The sequence below is a fragment of the Platalea leucorodia genome (assembly GCF_965183815.1).
Source record: "Platalea leucorodia genome assembly, chromosome: 2".
Lineage (NCBI taxonomy): Eukaryota > Metazoa > Chordata > Aves > Pelecaniformes > Threskiornithidae > Platalea > Platalea leucorodia.
In genome coordinates this window covers 24035193-24048418 of record NC_138824.1, presented here as the reverse complement: position 1 = coordinate 24048418, position 13226 = coordinate 24035193, and the positions used below count along the sequence as shown (strand labels likewise).

Genomic DNA, 13226 nt, shown 5'->3' with positions numbered 1-13226 from the left:
AATTGTAAAAATTGAAGCATTTGAAAACACATACCTAATAGAAATCATAGTCTTACTTTCTTTGCAATACAACATCCAATCCATGTGACTTTTCCCAAAGTATACGCTAGTTTGCAAAACACCAAAATTACTAAATAGAGGTTTTGAAACTTCCTGTGTAGCTACATACTTTTTTTTCCAGAGCAGTCAAATTGGGCTGTTATGATCCAAATATTCTGTGGGCAAAGCCTCTGTGCGTGAAGTCGAAGGTGGCTCGTGTTATCCAAGTGATCTCAGTGACTGCACCTGTCATGTGGAGTGTAATTTAAAACAGATTTGGAGTTCAGTAAGGTTTGCAGAAGAAGGCATGTTTGTAAAGAATCAGAAGGGATGTGGCACAGCATGAACCAGAGAAGAAACGTATACTGCTTCCGTAAAAAATGCTACCGTCTGCAACTGATGAGTAAATTCTTTTTATTTCTGTCGTCAGGGGCTGCAGAAGAAGCCCACTGGAATATGGAAACCTGTACAGGCCTTAGCATATAACTAGCAGAGATGAAGGAAAACCTTTACAGGAATATGTCATGTAATCAGAACGTCCTCATGGCTCACCTTTTACTTAATTGTTGGCTCTAGACAACAGCTGGGAATAAATGCCTGCCTTTTCCTTCCTTTCAGGTCTGGTTTTCACGGAAGAAACTTTAAAGAAGTTCAGTATGTGTAAAGCTATCAGCTCCTGCACACTAGGCCACCTAAACACATGTGCTTTTTACAATTTTCCTCTGCTCCATATTCTGTGTAAAGGTTTAAACTTTAAGATACAAACCAGCCAAAAAAAAAGACTTTCCTTGAGACAGAAACATTAGCGTTCCTTACTGTTCATGTATTTTCACATGATTTCAGATAGCAGAACTGCTGTCTTCATGTGTCCATCAGCACATCTTCACAAATGAGGCAGTTTTTGAATTAGGGTCATTACTTAGAAGGATCTTTGACTTCCATAAAGCACCCTGCCTTGTCAAACGATTGATAATTGCGATAGCAGATTTGGAATTTGTTTGCCTTCTCACCGGCAATATCTTGAAAGAAGCACCAGCTCGAGGAGGAGAAATGTTAGGAGGCAACAATCATAGCCAAGCAGCAGCAACTGGCTTGGGCATTGGATCCGGAACAGAAATTACTGGACTCTGGATTAACTAAGGGGATCAGGTGAATACTGATACAAATATTCTGTCAGCAGATGCGTAAAAATGTGTATGATTTGTGGGGCCTGCTCCTCAGCCGTGAGGGGCCCAGTTAACTTAGGAAGACTTTGAGGAGAGCTTTCTTGGATGGGAGAGTCGCCGGAGGACAAGGGTAGAAAGTCTGAACGACGCTCAGAAGCAGCCCTGGTATAAAATTCTTGAATGGTAAAGTTGCCCTGCTGCATATTCAGATGTTTACTGGGATGTGGTTTACATCTTGTGAGGCCGAACAGCTCTCAGCTTGACGTATCTTAACCTATTATATCATATGTAGAACCTATATATTACTTCCGTGGGACTTAATGGTACTGTGCGCAAAAGCATATTGAAAGAAGTAAGCTGATGAGAAAAAAAAAAAAATGCACTTTTTATTTCACATTGTCCCATACAACACAAATGTCTATGTGACACTGAGACCAGTCATCGATGTGTAGCACTCCGGACTGAGAATTAAAGAGCGTCGTCGCTGCACTCCATCCGCTATGATAACTCTTTCTAGCAGATCAGCACCCATGGCCTCTGCTAGGGGATCTGCTCGTTTGAGACTTACTTTGGTTGTAACAGTGTCTTATAAATATCTTAGAAATACCACCCCACTTAAAGAACAAGGAACAAGCACAAAGGTTTGTCTGAGGATCATCAAACAGTAAGTCTGTGGCAAAGCCAATCTCTTGCAGCCTCTTCTGTGGCTCAGTTCCTAAAGACGAACGTGCCAAGTGACCACTTGGGTGAAGGAGTTTATCACGACTCTTCTTCTGATACAATTAAAATGATTCAATCCACCTAACATGGATGCAAGCAAGTAGAGAATTGAGCCACCCCAGCATAAAAGTGTCCACAGTGAGCTAATACTAGTATAATTATATTGGTTTCTTTTTAATCACATTCGTATCTAAAAAAAGAGGAAGCTACGTTATTGAGCATAGGCCTGGCTGCACTGGAAATTGGTACACTTATGAATTTAAGATGTGGGTTTGGGACTTTTTTTAAATTCTCGGTATTTGTACAGCTTATCATTTGCATAGGCCTAAAGTTAATAGACTAGCATTCTCTAAGTTTCTCTCTTACTAAGAACTAACCAAGCAGAGTTGGGCTAAATTAAAAGGCACATGGTATTATTGTTCTTGAATTTAGGGGCTGGTTTTGCTTGGGACCTTAAACATGACTTCCTAGGGTTCACTTTTCACTGTAGTTAATTCCTGCTACTGCAAAGAAAAGATAGGGACTTTATTAATTGGTTTATTTTGTCAGATGATAATACTTAAATTTTGTTATCAGTCACAAATGTTAATGTGTAAATAGTTGATTTTGACAATCTACTTAATTATCACGTCCTCTTAAAATCTTCTCTTATCCATGAAGTTTCGGAAGGGTTTGTGGTCTGGCAGATGAGGATTTGTCCTATTTTCAGGTTTAGGCGGCCTACAAAACTCTAAGGATCGTACGGACCATCTCTTAAGGCTACCTGCTGCTCACATTGCCAGTGGTAACAGCAGTTACAAGGTAAGAACGGGTTTTAATACGTACACCTATATAGCTCTCATCGTTCAAGTTTCTGTTACTTCAGTAAGCGCACTGATAACGCCTTTCAGGGAAGGTCAGTGGTTTTGGATTTGTCACAACAGGGCTCCTCCCAGCGTTGTTTGCACCAGTAAAGTAGATGTAAACAGCGAAGCAGATGTATCCACGGTCCTCTGTAATGATTCATACAGTGCAAGGGACTATAAAAAAAGCAGGGAGAGGAGGGGCAACGAAGGGCAGGTGAGATGTGGCCCAGATTGCCAGCTTGCTGCTAGCTCAGCCTGCCTCTGCACTGGGACACCTGGGGCATCGCTCCAGAGACGCTGAGGCCTGGGGGGGCTGCCCGGCCACCCCAGCCTGCTCCGTGTCACCCAGGGGGTTACGAAGAGAGCCAAGACCTTCCGAGTCTTGTTCTTGCAGATAATTTACCCATTTCTGGAAAAAGAAAAGCCCACCCCAAGCTAGCAGATAACGCAGCGGGCGCAGGCAGAAGCGCGCACGCCGCCGCAGCAGAAGGCAGCGCCCGTGTGGCAGCCAGCGCCGTGCGACGGCTGAAGCCGGGCGAGAGGAGCCGGAGAACGCGGGCTCGCCTGCCCGCGCCCCGCTGCGCCCCGAGCCCCGCGCCTCGGTTTCCGCGTCCGTGAAATGGGGCGGTGCGGGGGGGCGGCGGCGCTGCCGGGGCGTCGCGGGAGCGTCCGCGGCGCCGGCGCCCTGCGCCGCGCTCCCCCCGGGGCGGCGGGGGCCGGGCGTGGGGTCCCCCCGGGGCGGCGGAGGGCGGCCCCGGGGGCGGGGGGGGGACGCGGCGGCGGCGGGCGGGGCGGCGGCGGCCCGCGCTCCTCGCAGGCGGCGGCGCGGTGCCGAGCCGCCGCCTCGGAACTCTGCATCCCGCCGCCGCCCGGCTCCCTCCACTCACTTTTATATTTGCGCGCCCTTTCAATCCTCAGTGACGTGTCCCGCGCCGCGCCCAATCGCCGGAGCTCTCTGGTCAGGACAATGGAAGGGCCTGGGCCAATCGGCGCGGCGGCTGGCTTGGCGGCAGCCAATGGGGACGGGGCTGTGTTGAGAGTAATGTTACCAGCGCTGAGAGTGTGAGGAGGCTGCGTATCGATCCCGCTCTCACAGCCATTGCGGTGCACCGGGCTACACAGGGACCCAGGCAGCGCTGGGGCCGGGCGGGCGGCCGGGGTAGCGTCGCGGGGGCTCGGGGCCGAGCGAGGGCTGCGTGCCGACTCTGACACGGGTGAGTACGCGCCGGGGGCCGCCGGGCCGGCCGGGCGCGCTCGCCCGCTCGCTCGCAGCCGGGCGGCGAACCGGCGCTGCCCGCCGTGCCGCCGCCGCTGCCTGGCCGCGGAGCGCGGGGCAGCGCCGGCTCGGGCGCCGGCACACAAAGGCGAGCAGGGCTGCGCCCGGGAGACCCTTCCCGGGCGGCGAAGCCCCCCGGCCGGGGTGGGGCGGGGGCGCCGGGGGCGCGGGCGGCGGGCGAGACTTCGGGAGCGGGGCGGCGGGAGGCGAGGGAGGGAGGGAGGGAGGGAGACGGGCGAGGAAGCCGCCCGGGCAGGGGGAGACGGGCGGCCGGGGGTCGCCCGCCGCGGGGGGCGCGGGCCGCGCCGTGCCCCGCCGTAAGCCGCTTACGGTGCCTCGCCGTAGCCATCGCTGCGGCGGCGGGGCAGCCGGCGGGCACAGGCGCGGCGCGGAGAGGCGGCGGGGGCTCCGGGCGGGCCGCGCCGCGCTGCCGGCCGCCGCCGGGGCGGCGAGGAGCGCTGGGGCAGCGGGGCGCGGGCCGGGGAGCCGCTGGCCCCGCGGCCGCCCGGCTGTAACATGGCTGACGGGAGCCGCGAGCGAGAAAACAAGGCGAGCGGCGGCGGAGCAGAGAGGCGCTCGGGCGGGCGGGGGCGCAGTTCGGGGGAACTTTTTTTTCCAGCCGCCGCCGCTCGCCCGGGCGCGGGGCCCGCCGCCGAGGGGCCGTGCAACTCGGCGGGGCGCGGGAGCGAGCGGGGGTCCCCGCCGGGGCCCTGCCCGCTCCGCCGGGGCTCGGGCAGGCGCTGGAAGCGCGCCGGCCCCCCACCCCCCCGCTCCCCCCGCACCCACCCACCTCCCCCCGTCTCTCTCTCCCTCCCTCCCGCCCGCCCTCCCCCGGCTGCAATGGCTGAGCGTGTGCGCCAGGGTAGCGGGCGCGCTCACACAAAGGGAAGGGAAGAGAGGAAGGAGCCATGTTCTCTGCGCGGCGGCGGGCGCGGGCGACGCCAGCAGCGGCCATTCCGCGCCGCCCCGCCGCTGCCGCCGCCGCGCCCCCGCGGGCCGGGGGTCGCCGCCCGGCTCCGCCGCGGCCCCTCGGCGGGGGTCCCGCGGCCTGGCCTCCCCGCCCCGCCCGCCGGGCCGCGGGGGGGTGTGGTGGCGGCGGGAGGAGGGGGGGGAGCGGCTGGCTCTCTCAGCGCACAAAATGGAAGGAGCCTCGGCGGCGGGTGACCTCCTCCGCCAGGAGCCTGCGCCATGGCGGCCGCTCCCGCCGCCGCTGCGGCGGCGCAGGCCGCGCGGGCGGGCAGGCCTCGCCGGCCAGGCCTCATGGCGGCGGGGAGCGGGGGAGGCCCGGGGACGGCGCGCCCCGCCGCGGGGGGCCGGGGGCGGCGGCCGGGAGGGCGCTTTGTCCCGGGGCCGCGAGCGGCGGCCGGGACGGGGGGTCGCCGCCTGCGGGAAGCCGCAGCCCCGGTGGCCGGCGGCAGGGCATGTGCTTGCCGCCCGCTGGCTGCGAGCCCTCGCGTGAACACGAAACAGAACTTCACAGCTTCTTCCTAATAACGGGACTCGTATTTATTTTTTGTCCGCCTCTCCCTCACCCCCAGCAGGTCTCGTAGGGCACTTCCGAAGTTTTCCTCTGCCCCCCCCCTCGCAGGGGAACGTCCAAAATGGCGGGAAGGAGGCTTTTAAACGCCAGCTCACGGTCGCAGCGCCTAATCCTTCCCACAGCCGCTCCACGCCTCTGAGCCGCCCCTGCCCCGTCCCCCCGGCCCTCGCTGCCTTCCCCCCGCAGCCAGCGGGGAGAGCCCAGCCGCTAGCCGAGCCCCGGGTGCTGGCTGGCTCTGGAAACGTCTCCATGGCAGGCAGGAGCGGCTCCTGGTTCTTCAGCCCTCTTGTTTACTTGATAGAAACTTCAAACCGGACGTGTTTAGTCACAGAGCAGAAATCTGTTTCTGTCTATCCGCCAAACCGATAGGAAATACTGCTTCTGTGGCAATACGGGCAGGCGGTGTGTGCGCTTTTTTTTTTTTTTCCTCCCCTTTTAATTCCTGCTGAAGACCAGAGTTTGTCAGGGTGCAAGTGGCTTTTTCCGGGGAATTACAAAGAAATACTCTGAATGTCTGACTTGGGTGTGAAAGTTCCAGGAAGGTATTTTTCATTCCCTCTCCGTCCCTGAAAGAGTCAGATAGTCCTCACGCTCAGCACAGCTCTGCTAGTCATATGTAAACGTCATGCTTTTCGCGTCCCTGGCTTGGTTATAACATGTTTGACCGAGTGTGGTGTTTCATTCCTGTGTATCTAGGTACACTTACAAAGAGAGAGTAGTTTTTTGCAGTACACTTAAAGGAGAGTGATAATACATGGCATACAAAAATAATAAAAAATACATACCTCTTGCAAATGAGCACCCAGGGCCTACAGGGGAGGGGAATAGAAATACAAGCTTTAGGAAGAAAAAAATGAGTAACCCGTAAAGCCAGCTGAGATAGGATACTCTGGTCCTTTTCCCCTGTTTCTTTCAATATAATTTATTCCTTCCAAGCATAGGATTAATACACCAGCAGTAATCAAGGAGCGCAGTCTCCACTGCACTGGTGCTAGTACTTCCTTTCAGATTGCTTGGAAGGGATGTTGTTGTTCGCAGGAGACCAGAACTGCGCGTTTTGAAGGCCCTTTGAGATTTCGGGTTGCTTGTGTCTAGGTCACCTCAAACAGCGATGGCAGAAGTCTTCAGTAAATTTTCCAGAAGCGAAACTTCTTCTTGTTTTATGATTTTGGAATGCTGCTCCAGTGGGTCTTGTTTGGCCTCATCATTTGTTGTGGCTTACTTCCCACATGGGTTTGTAAAAAGTAAAAGTTATAAAAGTGTCCTGTTTGCTTTGTTACAGAAAATCATCAAAAATGGGCAAAGGCGATCCTAAAAAGCCGAGAGGTAAAATGTCTTCATACGCCTTCTTTGTGCAAACCTGCCGGGAGGAGCACAAGAAGAAACATCCAGATGCTTCAGTGAACTTTTCAGAGTTCTCAAAAAAATGCTCAGAACGATGGAAGGTAGGAATAACCGCTTAAAAAACCCACAAAGCATTAAATGATTGCTTTGTGTGAAATACTATGCGGGACTGTAAATTATTTCTTTAAAAGTTCAGGGTTTAGATAAATCTGTTGTTCTTGCCTTACCTTTAGCTCCCCCAGCTGAAGTTTTGGAATGGACTTGGATATGCTTTTGAGTCTTAAAATACCGTTTTGATCCTTACGGGTCCCTTCCAACTTGAGATATTCTGTGATTCTAATTGCCTTGCAGACTATGTCTTCTAAGGAGAAAGGGAAGTTTGAAGATATGGCAAAGGCTGACAAGCTTCGTTACGAAAAAGAAATGAAAAACTATGTACCACCTAAGGGGGAAACAAAAAAGAAGTTCAAGGATCCAAATGCACCGAAGAGGCCTCCGTAAGTAGATTTCTAGTTAGTTTATCTTGTTCGGGAGCATCGCACTGGAGAGTATCTATAAAACGATCATTTTATCCAGGTTTAGGAGCTTCAGAAATACAAGACTACATGGTTTTCCTGACCAGTGGCGTAACGATGGGTTGAAATTTTAGTTACGAATTACAGGTTTGTGGTTTCAGGTTGGCCCTCATTATCTAAGTTGGAATAATGTCAGCCTTCAAAAGTGGGTACAAAAATCGGTGACGTGCAGTTCTGACTCATGTTCCCAATTTCTGTTAAGAGGGTAATTCTAGTGTAAAATGGCAGTGAAATATTGCAGACCCTGCACTCCCCACCTGTTGGCTTGAGCAGAATTTTTGATTGGCGGTCCATTTAAGATGAGGCGGCTTTTGCACAGAACGGGTTAGAAGGATGATCTTGCACAAAAAAACAGCTTGGAGAATTAAAACTTCAGCCACTGCGCAAAGACTACTGACTTCAGGTTCGCTTGGTACTAGACGCTAGTACTTGGGAGCAGTAGATTTTTGTGTGTGTTTTTACATGGAGATAATGCTGAAGGGAACAGGGAAGTTCCTGTACAAGTCAGTGTTCTTATTTGGGCTGATGCTGTCATCTCTAAATCCTAATTTTCATAACAAATATTGCAGCTTCTCTGCCTTTAACAGTCCTGACATAACATTTGCTCCCCTGATATCATTCATTCATTCTCCTTTTTTAAGATTTTCTCTGCATATGGTATATAAAATTTGCCCTTCTGGGGGTCCTGCCAAAAATGGGACCACTAAGTGGCATTACTTAAGAGACAAGGATGTGTTCTCTTTTCAAAGTAGTTTATTTAGTTCTAATACCTTCCCTTGTAATTAACGTTTGTCTCACTTTTAGGTGCAAAATGCAAAACATTTTCCAAAACACTCTTAAGAAACAGTAACAAAGGTCACAAAACTTTCTGTAATAGTAAAGTCCAAAATTAAAATAACCTTATCTTTTTTTTTTTTTTTTCTTCTCTTCTCTCCCCCACCCTCTGTAGTTCGGCTTTTTTCTTGTTTTGCTCTGAGTTTCGTCCAAAAATCAAAGGAGAACATCCTGGTCTGTCCATTGGGGATGTCGCAAAGAAACTGGGAGAGATGTGGAACAACACCGCTGCAGATGATAAACAGCCTTACGAAAAAAAGGCTGCTAAACTGAAGGAGAAGTATGAAAAGGTAACATCGACATTTATGGAGATGGTTTGGGGAGGTCAAGCCTCAATTTAGGTGGTTTTATTCTTTTCGTGGACTCCGATACCTGATGTTGCAAATTATAATAATGACAAATGTCATGATATTTGTTGGAAAATATCACGCAAGGGAGCATGCGGTTTATTACTGTAACACTAAATTGCCATCCTTTGTGTTGAATTATTTGCATTCATCTGTAATTCAGGACCATCAGTGACGGTTTAATAGATACCATGGTGTCCGTTGTTATTAAAACAATAGGTCACAGCAGTATCTGAGTTAAGTTGGTAGTATTAAGTAACGCCAGTAAAGAATAAGATGGTTGTCCCTGCTTTTGGAGGTGTTCAGTATTGATGAACATCCCTGAACATGGGGATAATTGATACGCGTAGGTGCTCTTTGTAGTTTATTCTTGGGATAATGTCGGAACACTAACGAGACGCTAGTTTTAGACACGTGTTTTTTCTCTACCTAGTTTGTGTCCATCTCCTTTCTAGTAATTAACATAGTTAATAATACGTATGAAGCAGCATGTCATACAATTTCTTCAATTATTAAAGCTAAATCCCATCATCATTATTGGAGCTGTAGAAACGTGTTGCACGCACAGGGTAGTGCTACACTTGATTTTGTTTCCAGAGGCAGATTCCCATCCCAGTGCAAGGAAACCACGGGAGGAGGGGATGCATGTTAGCAGCCCCTGATGATGCTTTACAATGGGTCGGCAACCACCTATGGCTAACGTATACCGCGTATATCCATTTGTGTGCCATGACCTTTCTCTCCTGCTGGCAAACAAAACCACTTTAAAATGGTGGCATTGTAGTGAGCAAGGTGGCCTCTTTGAGTCCTAATTATGTGCTGGAGAGGAGCTGCAGGTCTAGAAGCTTTCCCATAGCGTCCTTCCTGTGCAACTTAAACTCTTCAGTGCGCTACTTGCTTGTACATACAGCCAAGGCAACTCATAAGAGACTCTTTAAATGGTAGAATTATTAATCGTTATTCCCAGGCATTTTAGTCTTCAGTGGTATTGTCTTTATTTCTTACGCTTACAAGTGGGGTTTAAAGGTGCAGTAATCACGGTATTTCGCTGCTTGGCCTTTGACGCAGTGGATATCGTATCTTCTGAAAATTTCATGCTAAGCTTTCAGGGAGCCTGAGGGAACTGTAAGCTTAGTGGTATCATGTTTACTGGGTGGGGAATATTTGAAGATTTGGACCATTGCGCGTAAAGGTGTTGGCGTTTCTCTGTAGCTCCTATGTTCAAGTCCTGTAGATCAATTCTGTTACGTAATTGTTCTTATTATTTTGGCACAAAGTCAGGAAGTCTGACTGGTTTTCTGGCTTGGTCTCCCAAGTACACTTTTGACTTCCCTATAACAGGAACTGAATTTTCTGTGTTATAAACCACTAGAATAAATTTATTGCATGCAGAAGGTGGCACTGTCTACCCTTTAATCAAGTTCTTATAACTTTTTATTTTGTAAAGTTCAGTTAGGCAGAATTCTGTATAATTGCACTTTGCTGATGCATAACGTTGCAAATATTAGGTCGTGTCATTCTAATGTGTTTTGGATGGCTAATTGCAATTTTGTGCCTCAAACAAGGGTTTTCCTGTGCGTTTCTGTAGGCATCGTAGAGGGTAGGGCTAGAAAGGGACCTTAAGAGGTCTCCCTACTTCATTTCCTTATGGGATGGTGGGCTCAGCTGTGCCTTTACCATCCGAGGCAGCAGCTTTTCCAACCTGTTCCCAGAAGCCTAACAGCGGAGATTCCTCAACAGCCGTAAGCGGCGCGTTGCAGCGTGCCAGTATCATTTCTGTGTTAGAGGGTTCCCCTTCCTTTGGCGTTGGGCCTCAGTTCACCTTGAACTGAAGCTGCAGCTCCCGGTCCTGCCCCCGTGGATGGGGAGAAGGGGCGGACACCTGGGTGGCTCTGGTTTCACAAGCGCCGTTCGGAAGTTGCTGAGAGCTCTTGGCTGGTTAAATCTTTGAGAGATTCTTCCTGCTTTTCTCCTCCAAGGATATTGCTGCGTACCGGGCCAAAGGGAAGGTTGATGCAGGCAAAAAAGTAGTTGCCAAGGCTGAGAAGAGCAAGAAGAAGAAGGAGGAGGAGGAAGATGAGGATGAAGACGAAGAGGATGAAGATGATGAAGAAGAGGAAGAGGAGGAGGATGAAGACGATGATGATGATGAATAAGTCTCTTTTAGAGCAATTTCTTTCTTGTCTATAAAGCATTTAACCCCCCTGTACACAACTCACTCCTTTTAAAGAAAAAAAAATTGAAATGTAAGGCTGTGTAAGATTTGTTTTTAAACTGTACAGTGTCTCTTTTTTTGTATAGTTAACACACTACCGAATGTGTCTTTAGATAGCCCTGTCCTTAGTGGTATTTCAATGGCCACTAACCTTGCCTGGTACAGTGTGGGGGTTGTAAATTGGCATGGGAGTTTTAAAGCAGGTTCTTGTTGGTGCACAGCACAAATTAGTTATATATGGGGATGTAGTTCCTTTTTCATCTTCAGTTGTCTCCGATGCATCCTAAAAATAATTGTCGTTCTGTTAACTGAATACCACTCTGTAATTGCAAAAAGGAAAAAAAAGAGTTGCAGCTGTTTTGTTGACATTCTGAATGCTTCTAAGTAAATACAATTTTTTTTATTAGTATTGTTGTCCTTTTAATAGGTGCCCTTGAAAAATCATACTTTTTCTTTTCTCTCTCTCTCTCTTTTTTTTTTTTTTTTTTTTTTTTTTTTTTTGAGGGGAACTCATCTTTTGCTTTATTGAATGCCCGTTTGGGATCACGGGAATATTACAGTTTTCATCTTTCATATAACCAGCTGATAAACAAAGCTTTGATCTGCATACCCTGCATAATCATGATAGGGTAAGAAAAGAAATATATAGGCATATGATGAAAGAATATTCTTCCGTAACTGGAAACAAAACAAAAAATTCAATCTCAACAAACTGATATTTGTTCAGATTTTTGTGAAATGTAATATTCTATTGAGTTGCATGAGTTTACCAGTCTTGGAGAGTTGAGAAGTATAGAGTTCAATTTTACAGAAATGAAATACTTGGGGAGGGGGGGCGGGGAGGGAGGGAGCGTTAAATTTTGTCCTAGAAGGACCCATAGGAAGAGTGTGCGTCCATCCAGTGTGGAGAAATTTACAGGTGTGACTCCATTACCATGTAATGGAAGTTGTATTTGTAAATCTCTGAACACTTGCGAGCGATGAGCGTACCTAAAATGTGTAAAGTTAAAAGCATGAAATTACCATATTATTTTTTGGTGACAGGTCTGGTGATGGCCACGGGCTTTATACCATGAAACTCTCCTGGTAGCAAATGGCCCACAAGAAATGATTTTTCTTTCTAAGATTTCTATAAATGGTACCATTATTATTTGTTAAATCTATGTAAATTCATATTTGTATTCTTGAAATTCTAGTTTTAGCCCTTTAAACAAAGTTGTATATTGTCTCAAATTGAAAATGAGATAAGATGTATTTTTCCTGTTAGGTTTTATACCGCACTCTTGATGTTTGCCCATTTTTAAGTTAAATATAGCTGTATGGAAAAGTACATTTTATTAAATTTTGCATTAAAAAGTGAAATGTTTATGGTATACCAACAATGTCTAATTTGGTCAAATATAGTTCTCTTCCAAAACCAAAGCTAAGGGTTTTTTTGCATATTTAGTAAAACTTCAAGTGCTGGCAACTGTAACTATTTTCACATATACCTGCTTACCAGTTTGGGGGACAATTTGGCAATTTTGTGGTTACAAAATTATGGTTCTCTTAAGTGCCAGTGTTTAAAAAAAAAAAAAATAGCATTCTTGTAATTTTACACGCTTTTGTGATGGAGTATTGTTTTGTTATACAATTTTGACTTTCAGATTCTTATTTCAATTTGCATTTATGTATAACTTCAGGAGAAATATTGAACATCTGAATCCTGGATGATACTAATAAACTAATAATTGCAGAGGTTTTAAATACTTAGTTAAACGGCTCGCTTAATATCTGAAGGGTTTATTTTGTGTGTGCGTGTTGGTGTTTTCAGGTATGGACATCCCTGCTTTCTGTTTCAAACAGAAGAACGATGATAGAGAAAGCTTAGGACAGATAGATTTTTTTTTTTTTTTTTTCTCTTCTTAAACTGGATATTACCCATGCAAATGCTCGTAACTGATTACAAATAAATTTTCTGTGCTGAAGGGCTTTTTTGTTTCCCCAGGTCATCAGAGGAAAGTAGAGACATTTCTTGTTCTTGGAACAAACGTGCTTAATGAGATCCTGTAATCTTGCGCCTTTGTTCTCGGTGCTTGATGTTGGCAGAAGTAACCTAGAGGATTGAGCTGATCTTACGCGATGAGTAGCAAGCGCTTACCCAGCAGCCAGGCGTGGCCTTTGCCTTTATCTTTGGGGTTAGCACATCGATAAACAGAGCATGCTCAGGGCTGAAAAGGGTAGGTAATGCCATAGTTATAAATGCTACTCTCTGAGAAAAAGAGCCGGCGGTACGACAGCGGAGGCTGGTGGTGGCTGGGAGGCGTACCCGAGGCGCCAGGGCTC

At 48.2% G+C, this 13226-nt stretch overlaps 1 protein-coding gene across 1 annotated transcript; it reads left to right on the top strand.

The window, feature by feature from the left end:
- Nucleotides 1–3804: 3804 nt before the first annotated feature.
- HMGB1 (high mobility group box 1) lies at nt 3805–12647 on the top strand. Its single transcript, XM_082337876.1, has 5 exons — nt 3805–3984; nt 6869–7031; nt 7282–7427; nt 8455–8629; nt 10666–12647. Exons 2-5 carry the CDS (start codon nt 6882–6884, stop codon nt 10840–10842), a joined length of 648 nt encoding a protein of 215 aa, XP_082194002.1. The 5' UTR covers nt 3805–3984; nt 6869–6881; the 3' UTR covers nt 10843–12647.
- The last annotated feature ends 579 nt before the right edge of the window (nt 12648–13226 follow it).